We start from the raw sequence: 23,734 nt of genomic DNA, 5'->3' as shown, positions 1-23,734 counted from the left end.
CACCAGTTCTGTATGTTCACAAGAGTTTGAAATGAACTCACACTTACATCTGGAAACTTTGGACACTCATTAGCTAACTGGGGTTTCATTTAACACTTATCCTGCAGCAGAATTCATTTATCCTTGTTTGGGTTTTTTTTCATTGTGTTTTTGTTGGTGGTGGTGGTGGTTGCTTTTGGTTTTCTGTTGTTGCTGTTGGTTCTTTTTGTGGTTTTGTTTGTGTTTTTTGTTTGGTTTGGGGTTTTTGTTTGTTTGCATTTTTTTTAACTAAAATGCCAATTTCTTTCCTCAACTGGAGAAATTCCTTTGTAACCCAAAATCACTAAGGACAGCAAAAGGCTCCACTTCCAGTGCCTGCACAGGCCCTGGGTGTCAGTACACAGTAAAATACCTCTACAGAGACCATCAAGTCCACCAAAAAATGTTCCCCCTTGCAAAACTTGTTTCTCTGGTACCCAAGCAGTCAGTTTCAATTTGCCCCTTGAGGATCATTATTAAGATAACTGTAATTAAGGTTTTGCATCTAATCCCCAATGCTCCACAGCTGAGATTTTTACACCAGCTCCTGGGTAACAACACTGCAACGTAATAAAGATATATAGATATATAGACATATACAGCTAACGCCATTGGAGAACAATAGGTAGCCTTCTTCCAAAGACAAGCAATAATTAGTACATTAGTCAGTCTAGATACTGAACAAGAATCCCCTTCAGGACCTCTGACTCCTCCTGCCTTTGTTTTTTCTGTTAATCATTACCATTGCAAAAAACAAGATAAACATACAAGAGATGTCTCTCTACTCATCCCAGCCTCCTTACTTAGGTAGACCCAGACTTGAAGGCTCAACAGCCATCAAGAAGAAAAAAAATAAAAAGTTCTATCACTGCCTGCATCCCTCTGCATGTTGGCATCCTCTCAGCTGCCTGCACCCTGTAAATATTTTATGACATACATTTGTCCACGCTAATGACTAATCTGAATAGTAGATTTCAGTCTGAGGTGTGTGTGTATATATATATATATATACGTGTGAATCTTAAAAAGAAAACAGGCATATTTGATATATGAACTCAGAGAATCCCATGCCAGATTTAATCTTCACAATACTGGCATAAATCTCAAGTTACTTCATTGAAATAAAAGAAATTATTCTGTATTTATAAATAAGTGTTACTACAAATGAAGTCTAGCCTATAAAATGCAAAGACCAACTCCAATCACTATTTCTCTGTTCTCACCCATTAAGGCAGGGTCTTTTTTGCAAACTGTTTTCTATGTATTAATAAATACCTCGGGAAATAAACAATAATCACCTTGAGGACCTTAAAGGAATAAGAATACAGCATGTGCTACAACTCCATACTATCCAGGAAAAATTTAAGTTAATCCCATCCCATCTCATTAATACCATTACACTCCACTTATCACACATCAGACTTAGAGCAATGGCCTAAAAGCAAAGGTATCTAACTCAATTGGGTACTGCGGAGATGGGAGAGCACACAAAACCCAGCTGGGGCAAAAAGCGAACTAGAGATTATTGCAAGCCAGAGCTTCCATGCAGGACATTAGGCTCAACATTGGAATCAACTTTTCATAATCCACAGTGCCAGTTATGGCAGATTCATAAGGAAATGGAGACAATCAATGCCACCTCTGCTGTCACCTGGATTGGTGACTGGGGTATCCTGCTGCAGATCAGCAACAGCTGCAAGAAGATTAACAGGCTTTTGCAAGGGATTTTCCCTTCATGCAAAAGTACAGGTACCATCTAAATACTATGTGGCACCCAAAATACCTCATGTTGATGAAATGGTGGCTGCTGTGAGATTCACCTAGAGTATTTGGGCAACACAATCAATGACAGAAGTTCCATAGCAGTACGCAAAACAAAAATTCACTTACAATAATGGTTCTTAAGCTCAGGGTGACTTTTGCCTACAAAATCTAACACTACATCTATTTGTCCCCAGCTTCTGAATTTAGTACTCTACCATCTTCTGTGGAAAAGCTGATATAAGAAGGGAAGAATGTTTAAAGAGTGAAATTGCTAGTCAAAGCCTATTGTGGTGTTTTCCTGAGGTTTTACATTGACTGCCTCTTAAAGCAAATATGAACATGTGCAGGATATTACAAGGAAAAAGCTACATTAAAAATTAATAAAATCCTTGTTACACTTGACAATTTAGAACACTTAATTTATTAACTTACATTTAGTGCAAAGATGTGCTTAGAGAACATCATCATCTGCAAATAGAGCTTGGGGTGACAGAGTAGAAACTCCTACTTTGCTGTACCACGCTTCTGTTACTACTGTCAATTTACATCAATGTCTGTTCAGAAACCACACCCTGGGTGTGCCATTCATGAAGGAACAGTTTCACAATCCAGCTCTTTCATGGGGCAAAATACCCAGTACACAGTACCACTCACTCAGCTACTGATAACATGAAGAGTGATAATTATTGCCATGACCACCGAAAAGTATCATTAAAAAAAAATACTGTCAAAGAGAGCAGAGATCACAAGGAACAAAATTATGGCAAGAAGTTTCTGTGACATGTTTATGAAAATGGCATAGCTGCTGCACCCTGTCAGGAAGAAAATTAAATAAACGCTTGAACTGCTCAAAGGTTGGTAACAGAAGCTGTAATCACTGCCACCTGCAAAAAGTCCCTCTCCTTCCATCCTATGGAAGTCTGTAGCACAGCTGGACCATAGCTTATATGCTGACAGCAGCCAGGTGTGCACAGATATCAGTGACTGATTGCAGCTTTCATCCTAAATGCTCCTTCTGCCAAGCTGTTGAAGCAATCATAATTAAATTACTCACTAGAGAGCTAGCTGCATTTTGGGGATCACAAAAGGATAAAGTTAGCTACCTTTCACAATTGAAAAAAAGAAACACTTCTCTGTCAGGGCACCTTGAGAAGCTGAAAGATGCAGGAGAAACAAGTCCAAAAAGCACCCGTCACTCAAATTCCCTCTTTCTCACCCAAAACGGGGACATTCAGATTTCTCCCCATGATGTTGACAACACTACCCATCATGGATGACTCCCAAAGGAAACATGGGGCAAGCAAGCTTTTGATCTGCAGCCTGATCTGATGTTTTACAGCTGTTACTCAAGGAAGGAGAAATGCCTTTCAGTACACAGAGATGCAACAAGCATTCTTAAACCATTCAACTGTGAAAGCAATTATGTAGTGGGTTAATACTGCACATCAAAAAAAGTTCATACTGCTTTATTAAGAAGTAGCAATACATCCTTGCCCTAAAGATGTTACAGGTCTTGGAGTTGCAGTGCAAATGAAAGTAAACAGTAGTAAGAAGGTCAAAAGCAGGGTTCACAACCCAAAACACAATGGTACAATTTACATCATGTATTAAAGTGCACAGTTCCCTCCCCTTTTATCCCAGTTCTCAGGGGATAAGGTCATTCAGAGACAGAAGACACTAGAGGCTTAGGGTAGAAACTGAAAATGAGCCATCAGCCAGATAACATTAGTTATAGTAGAGGGCATGTAAAAGAGCGCTGAATAAGTGAGGGCAAAGCATGAGGAGGGAAGTAAGAGGTACGTAGGGTGCCTGACCTGCTGTAATGAAGTATGATTCACTCAAGATAAATCAGAGGTGACTCTTGCTTCATGTAGGGCAGATGTCTCTGTAGTATCAAAGGCAAATCCCTAAGCATGCTGATATTTAAATAGCTGACTGGTTCAGTCATGCATGATTAATGAAGTCTATGCAGATTTATTTTCTACACACTAGCAACCTCTTGCTCTCTGACTCAGTAAGTGATAAACTGGGCACATTAGAAATAAACGGGTGATAATTAAACATGAACAATGAAGAAGGGTTTCTGTAAGTAAATTAAGCTGAGCGTGCTAGCATTGACATTAACGGAGGTCACAAAGTCCGGACAGAAATCAGCCCAGACAGTGAAAAACATAAAATACTGAGGGAGAGAGAATAGGGTCAATCTCCAAACTGGGGGTCTGAATCCTGCCATGGAGATAGCTGCAACTGCTCAGTAGCACAGACAACGCAAAAGTGGAGTGCAAATGGCCCAGGAGCACTTCAGAATAAAGCCATCACCACAAAGTATAACAACAGCTAACTACTTCAGCCATTCGCCCTATTAGCAGTCTCTTCTAATGATTATTCTGCCATGCTCTTTAAGCAGGAGTGAAAGAAGCTGGTTCTGCCACTGCCTTTTTGCAACCTAGTCTACAGACTATGCTCCAGAAACATGAATCCACTTAGGTACTCATTCACTGTTTAACAGAGGGGAGAAAAAAGGAAGGGCATTAATGGAAGAGGGATGGGTCTTGTCTGACATGCCTGGAACCTCACCTAGAACACACATGGCTAAGAGGTTAGCTTCAGCCTTCCTCGTTCAATCCAAAATACTTATTGGTCTTCAATTTGTTCTGCTAATTTTGATATCCTTCCTTTTAAGTCAAGAAAAAAAAAATGCTGGCTAGTAAGTAAGCCCCACTCACTGCGATTACAGAAGTTATCAAAAGCTCTTCCTGTGACAGTGCTACATTAATGAACAAAAGAGCAAAGTCACCATGACTCCCCTGTCCCTTGCTTCCTTCCCTCCTCCAAACGTGATTCACAGAAAAGGATCTTGGAAGAAAAACGTGATTTATTATACAAAAACAACAAACAGCCCCATATATTACCTCTCCCCCATACAAAAACAAACAACAACAAAAAAACCCAAAACAAAACCAAAAAAGAACAATCACCACCAGAAAAAATCCAGGCAACACATAACCAAACATAAGTAAATTAACAAATAATGCCCCTAAAAAGCCAGTCAATAGTCAGCAGCTAGACTTAACTGTTGTAACAACAACAACAAAGACAATGCTGTTTGAAAAAGTGTTTTCTGCTCTGCCTTCCCATTGCTGCAGGTTATTGATCTTTTACAGACAGTCTCCACTGATACATACTTGTGTTAGCCTGGCAATTTCTTCTGAAAAGCTTGACCCTCAGTGTTACCCATCTGCATGAGGCACAGAATAACAAGCAGTGTTTTCTACAATCTAGCTTGACATACATATACCATTCCCATTAGCTAGATTGCTGAAGCCTTTTTTTAATGTATTCTGTCTGTGCAGAAAATGTCATTGTTTGACCAGATAGACAAGATGATGAATAAGTTAAAGAGGCTGTAAAGCTGCTCATAGGACAACAGTTTAAATACTGCCACATCTTGAAGTCTCTACCATGTTTTCATTTCATGTCATGGTGAAGAACAATGACAGACAGGATGGAGTTCCTCCCAGATGCAAGACGCTTTGTTAACATTGTGGATGAACTTCTAATTCTCACAACTCATCTGCTCATAGTTAGACATTTGAACAGTCTAAGCAACAATTTGGCATGCCAAGGTTGTTTAATATCCCCAGTTATCAACTGCAGTACGTTAATGCTGATTTCCTACATCTTAGAGTAACAAACAAGTTCTGAAAATAGGTTGAAATCCCTAATTTATGGAATGTGATGCTGGATGGATTAAAACCTCTGTAAAAACTAAAGAATGAGGAACAACTTCAAAAAATTAAGAACAGATCTTAAAAAGCAAGAACAGAACTTGCATATCCAAAGTAGTACCATTGCTTCTATTTCCATGTTTTGTTGTTGTTAATATTGGTACAAGGAATGATACACCTTAACACGAAGGATATCAAAACTGAATGAATGCCTCCATAGCTTCCATTAATTTCTTATTCTGAGGAATCCTGATTCCTAAAGGGTAAAAACACCACCTAAAACAGAGCTACACAACATCACCTGAAAATTAAGGTTGCATCATCCTTTCCACTGAGTTTAAATCCTTATCTTGTTAAACACTAGTGAATCTACAAATGTGTCTAGAGACATACAATGTGCATCTCTGCCACCTGTGCTTCTCCTTCACCTTCCAGCAACAGCAGTTTCAAGCCAGTCACATCTGAATTTGGAAGCTTAATGGCCCAGTCCTGTGACAAGAATAATAAAAGCAAAAACATAGGGGCACACCAAGCTTTCTTGAGTATTGATAAGACCGAATGACTTTGAAAGCTTACGCTAGTAAATAAGAAATCACATCAACCAACTGGGGATGATCTGAAGAGATCATCAAGAATAATTTAAGAGAATACCAGACCAGAATTTATCTATCACAGAGGCACTGAAATACTTTGCATCGAACACATAAAAACGCGAATTTTTTCAGTGTGGATGCTTGAGTTGATTAAAAGAAAGACAATATATTCAGTTAGTCCTGCTCTTGCTACTGTTTCCATTGTGTAAATCTAGACCTGTTCTATTGACTTAAATATTTCATATTTAGATCAGTAGGAGACCACAATTTGCTCATAAAATAGAAATAGCCATCTAACAATTAATAGAATTAGACACCTGTAGCACAAAAAAAGTTCTACCAAAGAGCCTGATGCAATAATAGCAAGGATTTGGTTTCCACAGAAGTTCTCTCTTTCTGATGTTACTTGCACTAAAATCCAGTCTAATAAACACTTAATTTAATTAACATACAAATCCCTGTATTTCCATTAGACTTCGGTATAACAATAATCATATCTGACGGATAGGAACAGGAAGGAAGCCTTTTCCCTTTCCACAACACTCAGTGCTTCATAACTTCATCAGGCAACCATGAGTAGAACTAGGCCTTCAGTGTCCTGATACAAGGTAAAGACTAAACAAACAAACAAAAACACGAACAAAAAAATCCACACCACAAAAAGATGTTATACGCACTTTTTGAAGATCCTGCTCAGAGTCTTCTTGTGTTCCAGGAGGAGTCCACATGACCTACCTTTGGAGACCATTTTGAAATCCACATCTTCCTGTGAGCATTTCTACATCACCAGCCAGCTGTGACCCTGCGAGGCTGGCTACTACGTTGCCCACATCACCCCATTCATATCAAACCCCCATCGCTACTCTATGTGTTTTCCAGCTGCCAGCTCTAAAAATCACACAGGAATCCCCAACTACACACACAGGACCCTGGCCTGCCCACACTTCAGAGCCCGGACTAAGTAATTAGCAACATCGTAACAAGGGCACTGCGGCATTCCAGAGCTGTGAAGCCTAATACAACAGGAACAAAACCAACAGCATCAATAATCTCTTCAGAGATTTCCAGGACATGTACTTAAATGCAGCCCAGCAGGTTTCAAAGTGGCTTTTATTTCACACAACGGGTTTATTAGGAAGTCTAAACGGAATGACTGAACAAGTAGTCCGAGAATAGGAAACAAAAATGCAGATAATCGGAACCAAATCTTGTAGCTCCAATATGAAATGTTTTTTCTGGACCCAAAGGAGTCACTATGAATTGTAAAACACCCTAAAACCGGATGTGGCATTACAGCCTATAAATCTGTGTCTGTAGTACCCTTCTCATACAGCCACTGTCAGAGCACAAAAAATGGCAGGCCTTTTCCAAAACCTGTTTAGGAGAACTACACTAAGAGAAAGGGGACACCAGCGCAGATAAAAAATTTTATGAATGATTTAGAATAGCAGGTTTTTTTGGCCTTCAGCAGAAACTGACTGTCACCCCATATTAAATACCTTGTCATATGTGCCATCAGTCCAGCCTCATCTCAAAACTTCCAGGGCGAGGGTTGCAGATACAACAGTGTTGTGGCATCAATATTGCAAGGATCTTGCTGAAACCACTAAAAAGTCTGTTGCAAATACTCTTAATTAAAAGCAGCAGCTTTTGAGATGCAGGTGGTCAGAGTGGACTATGAGTCCTTTCTGGTCTTAAAATTTACATGCACAATGAAGCAAATTATTGAAGCCTACCGTTATGCTTTCTACAGCAATCATAATGTACTCCTTTGTTCCCTGCATTGGAAGTGGAGGAAGAAGGGAACTGTCACCTTAAATAACAGAAGTGGGGAGAGAGTAAAGCTGAACTGATCTGCTCCCTCCAAGCAGAAGCAAAGGCCATATCAGGATGAGCAGAGGGAATATCTGAAAGCTGATTATCTACCCCCTAAAGGAAGACCTTGGGGTTTTGTTCAATTATTTTATCAGAGATCTTAATAGTAATTGGCCAAGAAAAAAAAAAAAATCCAATGTTTTGAGATGAAGCAAATCAACATGCCAAGCAGCACAACACTGTTGCTGTATGTTTAATTGAACACCTGGTTTTAACTGAACATTCGAGCAAACAGCACCCAATTTTTCATCTCCACATACAGCTAGTAATTCAGTAGAACACAATCTTGTACACTGCTCAACAGTTTTGCATGGATTCCTTATCTTTGTCGCCAAGATTTGAATGAAAACCTCAAAGCATAGTTCAGTACACAAAGCCTAGCTATTTTGTACCTATCTAAATATTACACACAAAACATACAAGTCATTCCCAGTTCCTCTAAACCAGAAAATCATTAGCATCAATTATCATGATTAGTCTGGTTGAGTTAGCCTTAAAAAAAAAAAAAAACCACACACATATCAAATCACATATTTTCATTTTAACAAGGAAAAAATAAAAACGAACTGTTGCATGCTTCAAAGAAACTTCCCAGGAAAAAAAAGTTTGACACTGTAAGTAAAACCAATAACTAATAATGTGTTCTCTGTTCTCCCATACATCAGAACTCACAGCTTCCCAGTCCAGTGGAAAAGCCTACTTACGGTCATTACACTGGCTCCCAGAATATGAAGTCATGGAGCAATCACAAGTGAAGCCTTCCCACTGCTGGTTACAGATACCCTGATTTGCACAGGAATCTTCCTGACAGGTAGTGCTTGGTCCTGGAAAAGGGACGACAAGAAAAGGGTGGAACGAAGTTGAGAGTATAATTTTAGTCAGGCTCACATAAGCTACAATTCATCATTAACATCCTCATGCAGAAGAAAAAAGGCACTAACCAAACATGTTTCCATTCTTGGACATGCAACAAACTCAAGTAAAAAGAGCACAAAGACAAGTGTACACTCCATGACAAAAGAAGCAAATTATAACACAGAGGAAAGAAGAGCAGACAGCAACATATTCCCTCTTAGGCAGGCCCAACTCATACATTCAGTGCTTGCTCAAATAAATTTACTGTAAAATATAGTGTGATACAAAGATAACAAACCCTGCCAAGTTGCTGTGCTTCACTGGAAGTTAGATCACCTTGTGAAAATGCCGGCTAAGAAATGAGACCATGAACAATGCTTCATCCTACCCAAAGAACCCTGATATGTGGATCCAAACTGAAGTTTTGAAACCTCAGTTGGATACAATAGGTTAATAAAAATTAAAAACAAACAAAAAAAAACCACAACAACAACAAAACAAAAAACAAAACACTACCCTGCCCAGACCCATTACATAGGTTCCTCTGTAAATAGGTCAATAAAGCCCTCAGAAAGGCATGGCATTAGTCCACAATACTTCTCTACCCTGGAATGGTTTCCACAGCCCCTCAGGGAAGCAGTGAGGGAAGCAATCCCTACTAAAAGAATAGCCTTTCATTGTTCTGTGATTTGGAGCTAATAGTTGCTATCCTACTTAGATAAACCTTGCAAAGACAACCCAAGAAACAGACAAAAATGTGAGCTTCAGATCAGAGGGACTCTGGATGACATCTAGTATGTTATCCACAAGGAGGTAGGTGGATTCTGAATCACTTGAAAGCAAAAGTGAAGCCGCAAACCACAGATTATAAGAACACAAATTTAGAAGTTACTTCCTGGGAAAGCATTTTATCTTCAGCATTCTAGACAAAGGCATGCTGCTCCTATTGTGCAGTGCTTCAAATAAAACATATAACTATAGCTGACATACCTACCATTCTATACCTTCCGCTTATTGGACAAGAAATAGAGTAGAAGTTGCTGAGCTAGCAGCTGTGGCAAAATTGTGTCCTGTGGATGAACTTTGCTCATTACAATCTCATTATAATACCAAAACACACCTTCATCCCAAAAGCTAGCTGACTCCTTTTACCTTGAACATGCTCTCTGAATTCTTTAAAGTCTATACCTTTAAAATCAAAGCAAGAGAACTTAATACCAATTAATAACTAAGATAAGTCTGACTAGAGTCACTTCGGCTCCACCTAAACACAGAAAATAGTATAAAATAACCTGATGACAGGAAAGGCAGGGAAGACACCATCACTTAGAAGTCAAGGAGACAGCATCACAGACTTCCAGGATCAGTCAATGGGCTAAACCTCTCTTCCCCACCCATGGGGACGCCTTTGGGTAGGACTTGTACACCTGGTTATATCAAGTGTTTCCCGGGAAACTTAGAAATCAAGCTTCTTTTTGTAATCACATTAGTAGCACTACATAGTCATCTTAGAATATACATTTGGTGCCAACGTGTATTTTGCAGATGGTATACTTTATCACCAGCAATCTATAAGACCTTGTACCTGTTGCTTTAATAAATCTCTCTATTTGTGAATCTAGTAGTGATAATTCCTCATTAGATACGCTTAGAAGTATAGTATACGTTATACTATTAGTAAATCTGTGTAAGTGGGTAAGTTCAATGACCACAACCCAACCTAGCACTACAGGTGAATCCATAATTGTGTGAATTTAATGAGGCTGTTGAGCACAATCAGACTTCTAGTGCCAACTTGAGGTCATTTTGGTTTAATGTGGCATCACTCAGAAGCTAAACTCAGCCGCCCTCACTCCCCAGCAATATCTGAGGACAAGTTGGAATGCTGGGAGATTTAGTTTCCGCCAAATTAGCCCTTTTAATGAAACAGTACCTTCAAGTCCTTCTCCTTCTTGGCTGCTCTCAATCCCTTCATCCCCCAGCAAGTACTGATACTGGAATTGTCCTGATCTAGGTGTGGGACCCTGCACTTGGCCTTGTTGAACCTCATGAGGTCCATTGGGCCCACTTGAGCCACACCATGATGCTCCCAACAATTCAAAGATTAAGTTAGCAATGGACACTTATTGCTTCTTAGCTCCTGCTCTTCCCACCAGACTGCAAGAACAGAATGGGTGAATTTCTCTAACTTTTTAGCTGTGTTTCTTTACATCTGTCCTGCAATGAGAAGCAACATGTGACTATCAGTAGACAGAGAGTTTAACTGAACACTAAAAAAACCTGAGTTTCATTCACAATCTGTTTTACTGTAACCAAAAAAAAAAAAAAAAAAAAAAAAAATAAAATCACAGAATCACACAATGTTAGGGATGGGAAGAGACCTCGAAAGATCATCTAGCTAGTCCAATCCCCCTGTCGGAGCACGAGCACCTAGATGAGGTTACACAGGAAGGCATCCAAGCAGGTTTTGAATATCCCCAGAGAAGGAGACTCCACAACCTCCCTGGGCAGCCTGTTCCAGTGTTCTGTCACCCTCACTGAGAAGTTTCTTCTCATATTTAAGTGGAACCTCCTGCGCTTCAGTCTGTACCCACTGTCCCTTGTCCTACCGTTGGTTGTCACCAAGAAGAGCCTGGCTCCATCCTCCTGACACTCACCCTTTATATATTTGTAAACATTAATGAGGTCGCCCCTCAAGTCTTCTCCAAGCTAAAGAGACCCAGCTCCCTCAGCCTTTCTTCATAAGGGAGATGCTCCACTCCCTTAATCATCTTTGTTGCCCTGCGCTGGACCCTCTCCAGCAGTTCCCTGTCCTTCTTGAACTGAGGGGCCCAGAACTGGATGCAATATTCCAGATGTGATCTCACCAGGGCGGAGTAGAGGGGGAGGAGAACCTCTCTCAACCTACTAACCACCCCCCTTCTAATACACCCCAGGATGCCATTGGCCTTCTTGGCCACAAGGGCACAGTGCTGGGCCATGGTCATCTTGCTGTCCACCAGGACCCCCAGGTCCCTTTCCCCTACACTGCTCTCTAATGGGTCATTCCCCAACTTATACTGGTACCTGGAGTTGTTTCTACCCAGATGTAAGACTCTACACTTACCCTTGTTATATTTCATTAATTTTTTCCCTGCCCAACTCTCCAGCCCGTCCAGGTCTCACTGGATGGTGGCACAGCCTTCTGGCCTGTCAGCCACTTCTCCCAGTTTGGTGTCATAGGCAAACTTGCTGACAGTGGACTCTATTCAGTCATCCACGTCATCGATGAATATGTTGAATAGTACTGGTCCCCCTAACGACCCTTGAGGGACTCCCCTAGATACAGGCCTCCAACTAGACTCTGCCCCATTGACCACAACTCTCTGGCTTCTTTCCTTCAGCTAGTTCGTACTCCACCTCACTACCTGATTGTCCAGACCACACTTCCTCAGTTTAGCTGCGAGGATGCTGTGGGAAACCATGTCAAATGCTTCATTGAAATCAAGATAGAACATATCCACTGTTTTACTATCATTTATCCACCTGGTTATGACCTCATAGAAAGCTATGAGGTTGGTTATGCATGACTTCCCCTTGGTGAAGCCATGTTGACTGCCCCAAATACCCTCTTATCCTTGATATGCCTTGAGATGGCACCAAGAATAAGTTGTTCCATCACCTTTCCAGGGATGGAGGTGAGGCTGACTGGTCTATAATTACCCGGGTCCTCCTCCTTGCCCTTTTTGAAGACTGGAGTGACATTTGCTTTCCTCCAGTCCTCAGGCGCCTCTCACATTCCCCACGACTTAGCAAAGATGATGGAGAGTGGCCTAGCAATGACTTCAGCCAGCTCCCTCAGCACACGTAGGTGCATTTCATCAGGACACACGGATTTATGGATGTCCAGATTGCTTAAGTGGTCCTTAATCCAGTCCTCATCAACCAAGGCAAACTCTTCCATTGTCCTTCCTTTCTCTGGGGCCTCAGGGGTACGGGGCTCCTCAGGACAGCCTCTAGCAGTGTAGACAGAGACAAAGAAGGCATTCAGTAACTCTGCCTTCTCTGTATCTTCTGTCACCAGGGAACCCACCTCGTTCATCAGTAGGCCTACGGTGCCTCTAGTGTTAGTTTTATCTGCCATGTATTTGAAGAAGCTCTTTCTGTTGTCCTTGATTGCTCTCACAAGGTTTAATTCTAAGGAGACCTTAGCTTTCCTAGTTACCTCCCTACGTCCTCTGACAACAGCCTTATATTCTTCCCAAGTGGCCAGCCCCTCCTTCCAGGATCTGTAGACTGTCCCCTTCCACTTGAGCTTACCCAGCAGTTCTGTGTTTAACCACACATGTCTCCTGGCTCCCTTTCTTGACTTCCTACCTGTTGGGATGCCCTGATCTTGAGCTGGGAAGAAGCAGTCCTAGAATGCTAACCAACTATCGTGGGCCCCTTTACCTTCAAGTACCTTGTCCCATGGATACGTAGGACCTAGCCATTGCTTGAAAAGGCCAAAGCTGGCCCTACTGAAGTCCAGGGTTGCAATTCTGCTTAGTATTCTGTTCCTGCCACATGAGATCCTGAACTCCACCATTTCATGGTCACTGCAACCAAGGCAGCCCTCAACCTTTACCACTTCAACCAGACCCTTCTTGTTAGTGAGGATGAGATCCAGCAGTGCTCCTCTCCTAGTTGGCTCATCCACCATTTGCATCAGGAAGTTATCATCAATGCACTGGAGGAACCTCCTAGACTGCGGCTGGCTAGCTGAGTAGTCCTTCCAGCAAACATCAAGGTAGTTAAAATCCCCCACAACAACCAGGGCCTGTAATTGCAAGGCTGCTCGCTCTCTCTGTAGAAGGCCTCATCAACTTCCTCACTCTGAGCTGGTGGCCTGTAATAGACATACACAACAGTACCACTCCTGCCAGCCCGCCCCTGAATTCTCATCCACAGACCATCAACTCGGTCCTCATCCACTCCTGGACAGTACTCAATACATTGTAGTTGCTCTCTCACGTAAAGAGCAACTCCACCACCACGGTTGGCTGGTCTGTCTTTCCTGAGGACATAGCCATCCATAACCACATTCCAGTCATGTGAGCTGTCCCATCATGTCTCTGTAATTGCCATCAGGTCATAATCTCCTGATCAAACACAGGTTTCTAACTCCTCCTGCTTATTCCCCACACTGTATGCATGGGTGTACAAGCATTTCAGAGAGCGAGCTGAGCACACCGATTTCACCCTAGGGGGGTGGGAGACCTCCCGGTCTTCTTCAACACTAGAGTGCTGCCCCACTGGTACAAGCCCAGCTACAATCCCATACCCCTTCAAATCCAGTTAAGAGCTCTCCAAATGAGCCCTGCTAATTCCTGTCCCAGCATCCTTTTGTCCCTGTGAGATAAACCTTTCCCACATATTACTGTCTGGACTGGAGTATTATAAAATCAGCCATTATCAAAGAACCCAAAGCCCTGCCTGTAGCACCAGTCTGGTAGCCAAGGATTTATGAACTGGATCCTTCTATTCCATCCCTGATCATCACCCAAAAATGGAAGGACGGAAGAAGAAAAAAAAGAAAAAAAAAATCACTTGCGCCCCAGACTCTTTCACCAACCGTCCCAAAGCCCTGAAGTCTTTCTTCATTGCCCTCACACTACAGGATGCAGCTTCCTCCCCGCCTGTCTGGAAGATCAGCAGTGGGTAGTAGTCTGTCGAGGATATCACCAGGGCACTCCCCAACCCGGTGCCCCTGATCTGGGCTCCAGGTAGACTGCACACTTCCCTATGATGAGGATCAACTCTGCATATTGGGCCCTATGTTCCTCTCAGAAGAGAATCACCTCCTACAATTACCCTTCTTTCTTTCTCTCTTATCAGAGGTAGTCTCGCGGTGTGGTGTCAACTGCCTCTTCCTTTGTGACCTCATAGATGGGCCTTCCACCACATCCTCACCTACCTCTCCTTCAAGATCCAGGGCCTCAAACCTATTACAGAGGGGCACCTGGAGAAGCAAAGCAGGTAGGGAGGGGGTTTGCGTGTGATGCTGAACTGGGACTTGTTTCCAACCTTCCTCATCTTTTTGGTCTCCTGCCTCTGCCCGACAGCGACAGGGCAGGGGCTGTCTCAGGTACTCCCCTTCTGCCCGACAGAGCGGAGGGTCCATCACCTTTCGGGGGGGATATCTCTCTGGGGTCTTTCTGGCCAGAACACCAGGGAGTAAATCCACCAGTCAATCTCCTTCTCACACTCCTTGATGGTCCTCAGTCTCTCAACCTCCTCCTTAAGTTCCACCACCATGCTGAGCAGATCTCCCACCTGCTCACACCTCACGCAGGTGGAATGCTGCCTCCCTCCCTCAGCAGCAGCAGCAGCGGCCTCTGGCACTCCCTGCAGCCAGAGACCTGAACAGCCACAGACCAGGGCAGGTCCTCCATCTGGGTCAACATAGTCTTTCTGGGGCAAGCTCTCTGTCTGGAGGAGACCATGGTCAGCTGCAGTCTGGGAGACTGCCAGCAGGCGAGATGGTCTACCGAGCAAGGAGGGACAGAACCTCTGCACCCTGCTGCACGAGCTACCGCACCCGCTGCTGCAGCACAGTGTGGGTGGTACTCACAGCTTCACACACGGGTCTCACCTCCCAGTGCCTGGAGCGCTGCCCTCCCTGAGTCTTTTTCAAGGCTGGGGCGGGGGTGTGATCGCCATTAGCCTGGCAACGCCCACACCATGTCAGCTGCTCTTGCAAGGGCTGCCAGGTGCTGCCGGGTCCTGAAACTCCCCTGTACCTCAAGATGTGCCGCCACAGCTCCGGCTGCACTGACTCTGATCATCCGACCTCAGGGACTGAGTGCTAGTTTCAGGTTTTGACCAGTTTTAAATCTCCCACTGTTACCGTGGCAATGCCCACACCCCGTCAGAAAATCAAAACCCCAAAACCTCTAGGTAGAAGTGGAAGTGTGGATAACAAAACCAAACAACAAAACCCCTATAAGAAAATTCACGTATTGAAATGAGGGTGGCATCAGCCACAGCAAAAAGCCAGTGTGTTACCATACTGAAACAAAGTTGAGCAGCAATTTTCCACACTTCTCCTGCCCTCCACCTATTCTACCTGTCCACCTGACTCTCATTTGCAGCTGTTTGAATTCCAGTGGTCTCACAGGCAGTGTGTGAAGCCAACAGATCACTTCTAGGATTACAACAGTGCTGACAGATGTTACAGCTTCTTCAAGTGTACACGTTTCCCTCTTGCCTTTACACTTATAAAAGAAATAGATGTAGCTATATGGATACACATGCATCAGGTTAGGGTCTAACACTTGCTTCAGACTTACTCTGGCCCAGTAAAAGAAGGGATGACATTTAAGAGTCTGAAACAGAGTATTAGTTGTCATTTAACCTGAAATATCTGAGCTGAGGATAAGGAAGAAGGAACTGATACTTCTCCTGTACCTTACTATCCCATTATCTAACCTCTAACCCTAAAGAAGAATGTCATTACTCCTAGAGGTATAAACAGAAACTTACATATGCTTAAAAAAATAAAAACAGAAAGTAATTGTGACCCTATGCAAACCTGCTACAGCATCAACTGTAAACACCATTACACAGAAGCAAAGCAGAACAGCATTTTCAATGTCAATAGTTCTCCTCTCTTCCTGCACTCTTCTGAGAATAATTGATAACTGGACTCGACAGCAGGCGTCATCCAACATGTATATCTCTTGTCTAGGTGCCACAAGAGAAATGACCAGTACTCTACCCAAGGAATAAGACTACATGAGGCCTAGAACTTGTGCTCTGAGGTACTCATTGAGAGAGTTCAGCCAGCCAAAGGACCTGAATTCATGACCCATACTGTGGTTTCAGAATTGTATTTTACAGAAACCAACTCTGAAGATGAACACAGAACTTCACAAGCATCCAGAGGAGGAGGGGGGGGAAGGGCAGGTGCGGCAGGGGTGGGACCCAAAACCAAACAAACAAGCGATGAGGAATTTTGAAAGCCTGACAACACCACAAGGAAGCTCAAAGTCTGGTCTGCCTTCTTTAGAGTTAGTTGTGACGACACAGCATAAATTGTGGGTATTATGCTTTGCTTCACTCCTTAGTACTATGGGCTATGTAAATGGTAAAGGGATCTTTGTCTCTGAGAGTTCATCTACTCCTGCTGCTTACAATCCTTGCCTGATGTCATAATCCGCCATATGTGACAAAAGAATTTTGTTCAGAGCAACTAACAAGGATGTCACAGAGGATTAGGATTTTGGATTAAGGAGCAAAGCGACAGAAGCACAGGAAGGCTTATAAAACATGAAGATTGTGTTACCACGCACATGCCCTTCAGTGCTAACAAACAAGGAAAGAGAAGATGACAGACAATTTATACCATACAGTAGAATTGGTTCTAAAATACCAACGCAATCAGGGTCCAGGTCTATTTTTAATCTTATTCCTTTGGCAACACTTACAGCAGGAAGTATTTAAAAGCAAAGTTTCAGAACTAGTCTTCACTTAATAATCTCAGATAAATCTGATAAATCACACTATTCTTTTAACTAATAAAATATACACACTGACTTTAATTTTCTCCTTAAATTGCCAACACTTCAACAAGACTTGCTAATTCTGTTGAATGCATTTTTGTTCAAAAACCTTAGTTTTGTTGTCTGCAGCTGGGCTCGGTGCATTGCCTTCCTTATGACACATGCACAGTGGAATGGGGATTGAGTGGGCAGTAAATATAGAATAAAAAAGGAGATGTCCTCAGTGTAGATGAGCATCCCCCACTAGCAGAAATGTGACTTGCTCTGTCTTCTGTTCAGACTAAGCCTATCAACAAAGCCAGCTGCTAAGGAACATGAGATGGCAAAGCAGAATTCTTCAACAATGTCCATTTGATCTCTATTTCTGCATCACTCAATTTTACTAGAACAGCTCAGTGTATGAGGACTTGAAGGATCTCAGATGTTGTTGTGTCTCCCTCCTTGGGAAGGAGTCCAGTATTACACTTTTCTTCCAAGTTTCCCAGCTACAAGTATGGTTTGTTTGTTAGTTTTACCACTAAGTATTTGAAGAAAATGACCTTAGAAGAGTATAGTAGCCAGATCTCTTATCTTGAAAAGATTACTTTGTCTTACTAACTCTTTCCTGCAGTTTCAACTGTGTGGCAGGTTTCTCTTTGCCCTGAAATGAAAAAAATTTAATTCTACTGCTGCACATTGCTGAAACTGCCATGTTTCATCCCACAGGTGGGCACATTTCACTGGCAAGAGAAGCCATTCCTGCTGTGTCATTTGAAAGCTCTTTGCAGAGAAAAGAACTTGAGGAATAAAAGACAGTATTGTGTTCATCCTTCTTCTGAGTTACATGAGGAATCAGTTTCTTTGTGCAAGAGCAGCAGGATTATAACACAACCGCTTCATGCTTTGATCATAACTAGCAATAAGCATCAAGCTACACACACCATTTTTGCTCTTGCATACAACACCTTCCTTCACACATTGAAAATTAATTCCTATTGAAAGAAATCTACCCTTTGTGTTAAACAAAGTGCTCATACACGTGCTGGTGAGGAAAAAAAAAATAATCCAAACAATACAAGAAAAAGTCAACTGCATAAAAGGGAGTATGCCCAGACCTGAGATGTGACAAGGGACAGGGAGATGCAAATGAAGTAGAGGAAGTAAACAGAAGTATTCAGACATTCAGATACAGAAAATAAAAGCAGAAAGGAAAAACTGAAAGGTCTGTATGTGAACAAGAAAAATACAGTTACAGTAATTGGAAAAACACCCTTCACGACTGCAAATCACAGCAGTACAAAAGTACAAGGCTTCATGGTCCATTCTGAAATAACCAAACCTATTTAGCAAAGGTTGTTTTCCTGAAAAGCCACTAATCCAGGTTATGTACTCCAGACGAAAGTTTCCCCTTAGGCTTCAGCATGATCAGGTGTCTCCACCTGAAGCAAAACTCTTCCTATAGGGTTAAGACCTCTGTAACAATATGAGTTTGAGCTGGCATGTTCTTCACAGCTGTGACAAACTTTTAGGTTCTGAGGACTCTGGAGAAACCAAAACAAAATTGTTTGTTCCTAGATCTCTTCATGCTGCATTCACTTCAACAGACATCAGAAAATTGAGCAGGAATGCCTGGGCATGTATTCTGATGGACACACAAGTGACTAGAGAGACCAACAGCAGCTGCAGCCAGAGAGACACAGTATTTGCTGATGTCTAATGCAAGTCCCAGACTCTCTGTCACAGTTTGAATGGATAGCATAGAACACCTCAATCCTAAAGCTATTTACATCTCAGCATACTTCCAGGATGTTTTTTCCCCTTACATCAGTCCCAGCCCACGTATCCTTTATATTCTTTCAAATCTCATCCTTTACCACTTTCATTTACATAAACTTCAGAAATTCCCCAGAGGCAGCACCTAATACTCTCTAAATCCCTAACCTCTGTAAGACAGAGTACTTCAACTTTTTACAGCTGGGAGCAGGACAGAGATGACAATAAAATATGGTCACAGTCAGATGTTCCACATGTATAGAGAACAATGCATTGATCTAACTTCCGCCTAACTCCAGGCTGTCAAATCTTTCAGATTCAATATTTCATATACATTAAATGGCTAAAATTACCTCAGGCAGTCAGTATCTTTATCTGTCAGGTAACAGGGTACCTCCTAATATGCTTCTGTATATTAACAACTGCTACAGTGGTAAACTGTTTATCCATTAAAATTTCCTTGGTTCCTCCAAAAATATTTTTATCCTTTTCTACTGATCCATAGAATGCCAAACCCTACCTAAAAACACCAATGATATTCTGAAGCAGAGGTAATTGCTACATACCTATGCCTGGAATATGGAACAGGAGTATTTTAATTTGAAAAACGCATCTATTGCATTAGGTCAGGTTAACAATGTCACCAGGTCTTCACAGTAAACACAGTGAATAGAAAAGGAATTCATGGACCAAATGAGGGAAGACATGTTGGGAAGTCTTGTTGGGAAGTCTTGTCTCTATTTCAGAGAGTCAGACAGGAACACTCTGCATGTTTACTTCCACAACAAAAAAGCTTAGACTAAAACTGTGGCTTAGACATAAAATTTCGAGGTGATTAAGCCGATACCATAACAAATACCATCTGTGGTTTCAAAAAAGTTAAACAGAGACACATTGCTCAATGCCTCCAGCTTCACCTTATACCCAAGACCATTCTCTCCTTTTCCATTAAAAAGGGAGGATCATTTTCCCAAACTTCCACAACATTCAGGAACAAATTAATTTGTACTCAATATTGCAGTCTCTCCAGATAAATTGGGTAGTATACTTTCACTATCATGTTTGAAAGGATAGACTTTGAACACCATGGAAAACATGTCTCCAGTTATACTAGTATCAAAGTCCTATTAATTTCTAATAAGCAGGTTTCCTCACTCATGTCCCAGGGAAACAGGGTACCTGTACATAGCTGTACCATTAATCCCTTCTTCATTATATATCTCCTAAGAATTAGCCTTCATTAAACTGGTTTTCCACTCTTTACCCCATCATGTCTCTGTAATTCAAGTGTCATGTTCTCAATTACTGTCTGGCCTCTCCTCTTCGAGCCATCTTCCTTGACTTCTCCCATTTTTTTCCCCACTTTTCTAACGAAACTACTCTCAGTGTCTTTAATGGCCTTCACTTGAGTAGCTTCAGTATTTTAACAACATCCACATAGTTCTCAGCCTTTTGGCAATCCTGAACATCGTTGATTGATACTTTTTATCTTAGCAGGCAATAGTAATAAAAGATGCCAGTAAGAATTTCATGTGAGGATCAACATCATGAAAGAGCCCTATCTGCTTTGTAAAAAAAATTTAAAAAAATAATTAAAAAAAAAATCACAGACTATCCAGTAAGAGGTTCTAAAAAAAGGGCTATGAGATATACTAAAATCTGTAGGTACAAAAGGATCAGGCATGACCACTCATATGTTTGATCAGTTATGGTTTGTAAAATGCCATCTAGCTACTAAGGCAATTTGCTAGGGTTTTTTTGTTTGGTTTTTAACTGAAATTCCAGAAAGTTATTTCTGTGTATTTTTGTTTGTTTTGTGTTTTGTTGGTTTTGTGGGGTGTTTTTGTTTCGGGTGTTTTGTTTGTTTTGTTTTTCCAAGTCTAAGTTAAGCAACCAGCTTTTACCTCTTGGTCTCGCTCCTTAAGGTCAGTACTGAAGAATCCAAGTCAGCTTTTTGTTTTGTAAAGCTCTGAGGACCTTCTGTGTCTCTATACACAGCAGCTATTTGCCTGAACAATAATTAGGCATTTCAGGAAATCAACTAGTGCTCTTACAGATATTCAGAGATTGATACAGTCAAACCCCCCAGTCAACAAAAACACCTCCATTGTCTGCCATGTCTGTCTTAACCCAGATATCCTCTGCAGAGGTGTGACTGCATCCAGTAAAAGGTATCAAATGTTACATAAAAGCATCTTTCAGTTCAAACCAGTAATGGGGAAAAAAAAAAACCTTCTCTACCTTGCAGGTCAGCTTTGGTCAACTCAACTTTGTTAGCAAAAAATAAAATAAAATAAACACAAAAAAAAGCAAAAACAATAAACAACAGGTTAGTATAAAGGCAGATAAATCAGGGTCACATCACTTCAAATAAATAAAAGCAACTGGTACAACCATCACAACCAATGTGCATAATTAATACATGCAGGAATGACAATGTAATCAACAAGTACACAGAGGGACATGGCTACCTTAACCCAATAAAGTAACAAATAACAAAACCACAAACAAGACAGCAAATGCATTTCATTCACACACACAAGGTCACAGAATTTGCAGATAGTGGAAAGAGAAAGAAATAAGTTATCATTCTTAACATTCATCTGTCAGCATTTACCAACAATTTAAGAGAGATTTTCGTCTCATTTGAGAAATACTTAGAATCTGTTTAAGTAAAAAAAAAAAATAAAAAAAAAATCTATTTGGCTTTCAGTACAAGAATCAAGAATATTTTTATTTTGTTACTACATCCAGGCTCTGGATCAAAACTTAAATCTTCTGTCCCTTATAAAAGCACAGATTTCCTTGGTTTTTTTGGCCAAAGTGGATTTATTGCCAGAAAACCACAGGGAACTGACAAGTCTAGAAGATATCTGTTTATCCCAAGAACTATACCTGACACTGGATGTAAAGTGACAGTAAAACCTTGCACCCACACAAGTTGGTGCCTGCTCATGGATTTCAACACATCCTTAAGAAACTTGCATCAACAGGCAAAGTGACCCACATAATCTTTGTCAACCTCATCAGAGTAATCAACAAAACAACAGTAGTACAAGCTCACTCATTCACCTAGGTATGAACGATCCTGTTATCTGTGGCCAAATCACAGTCCACATAGCAAAAGAGAATCATAAATCTACAAAGTCTGACTCAAGATCCAACTACACTTTCTGAAAATTGCAGAGCATAAAAAAGCAAACCAAAATAATACCACTGGTGCTCTTGCATTTAGGTACAGGATTTTTTTTTTTTTTTTTTTTTTTTTTTTTTTTGGAGTCCCCTTGACAAAGAAGCCACACAGATTTTTTTTTTTTTTTTTTTTTTTAGTGTGTTATATCTTGATTCTAAGTTTTCTCTTTCAGCATGGAAAAAGCAAAGTACAAGATGGGACTACAGGCAGCAGCTCCTGAATCCCTTGTCACTGAAGTTTACATATTTCTATTATACAGTACAATGGGAACAACGAAACACCAAATCACTGACCACATTGCTCAAAAGATGGTTATTTAAGAAGTGCATACTCACCTTTATAACCTTCCATTCTTAAAATTTCTAATATCACAGCTGATATTGAAGAGAGACTGGAAGTTCTCCCTTTCTCCCATTGTCTCCTTTTACATTAATACCCAATAAATTAGACTTGGTGTGTACAGATGGCATTTCCCGTGCTTCCTACGAAGTTTAACATTTTGAATCTTTGCTACTGTTTTACAGCCCAAGAATGACTCAAGGTGGCAATTACCTTCCCTTTTGAGCTAGTCAGAGTTTTCTTCCCACTTCTACTACATAGAGCCACAAAAGCCCCAGAGTTCTTCAAACAAATTGCAAAATAAATCGGAGGGTAGAAAGAGGAGAAGGATGCATTTCTTCATGGATCTTCTTCGACACATATTCTAACCAAGTAATTTCTGTGTAACAAACAAGCACTTTTTGTAACTGCCCAACTCCTTATCTTTGTAGCTGAGCTGGAGCAAAGCTTATACTTATTCAATAATTCCAGCAGCACTGTGACAACGGAAAACAAAAGCATAAAGAACAGGAGAACTGTCAAACCATCATAGAGTAAATTAATGTGCCTCTACTCAACAGACAACCTTTGATTCCACAGAGAAAGTGAAGTATTACCAGATTTAAACTTTCACTACTGAGTAGATGAAGAGTGAAATCCTTCCTGACATTATCCTGCTGTGAGATTTAAAGCATGAGATTAGATTTTCTTCTTTCCCCATACTGCTTAGTATGCAAAATGCATTTCTGATTATCCAGCCTGTATGTGTCATTCATGCTTTTCATGCAACGGTGAATTCAAAAGGTTAACTATACTATTTCACGGAAAGTAGAACAAGATTATGATTTTACTGCAGGATCTGGAAGAAGATTAAATTAGGACAAAAAAAAGTCCCTAAACATCTGGAACAGTGTCAGTAAGTTTAACAGTAATTGCTCTCCCTTGTGAGCAGGTGTTATCTGTGGAACAGGTGAGGAAAGATGAAGAGGAAAGGAAGAATACAGGTCTCTAAAGCACATAGAAACTGCCTTGTAGAAGAAATGTAACATTCTTTAACCACCGTTGTTAGGCTGGTTTGGCTGGGGGCAGGACATGTGAACGTATTTACAATGTGCA

General features: G+C 41.2%; 1 protein-coding gene across 40 annotated transcripts in view; it reads right to left on the bottom strand.

The window, feature by feature from the left end:
- Positions 1–23,734, bottom strand: part of NRXN3 (neurexin 3) — a 1,036,700-nt gene that overhangs the window by 540,082 nt on the left and 472,884 nt on the right. For 22 of the 40 annotated variants that reach the window (XR_011739408.1, XR_011739409.1, XM_071809509.1 and 19 more), the window contains 2 exons: positions 21,349–21,375; positions 8,683–8,802 (listed from right to left, as the gene is read on the bottom strand). Coding sequence is in view for 38 of the 40 variants with exons in the window: in XM_071809509.1 (XP_071665610.1) it covers positions 8,683–8,802; positions 21,349–21,375 (147 nt within the window). In the remaining 2 variants the exon portion in view is untranslated. The remainder of the gene's footprint in view (positions 1–8,682; positions 8,803–21,348; positions 21,376–23,734) is intronic. The other 18 variants (XM_071809491.1, XM_065838218.2, XM_071809496.1 and 15 more) reach the window with 1 other exon arrangement.

The sequence above is a fragment of the Patagioenas fasciata genome, chromosome 5, assembly GCF_037038585.1.
Source record: "Patagioenas fasciata isolate bPatFas1 chromosome 5, bPatFas1.hap1, whole genome shotgun sequence".
In the NCBI taxonomy this organism is placed as follows: domain Eukaryota; kingdom Metazoa; phylum Chordata; class Aves; order Columbiformes; family Columbidae; genus Patagioenas; species Patagioenas fasciata.
The sequence above is the reverse complement of the archived record's forward strand: the minus strand, read 5'-3'. Positions and strand labels throughout refer to the sequence as shown.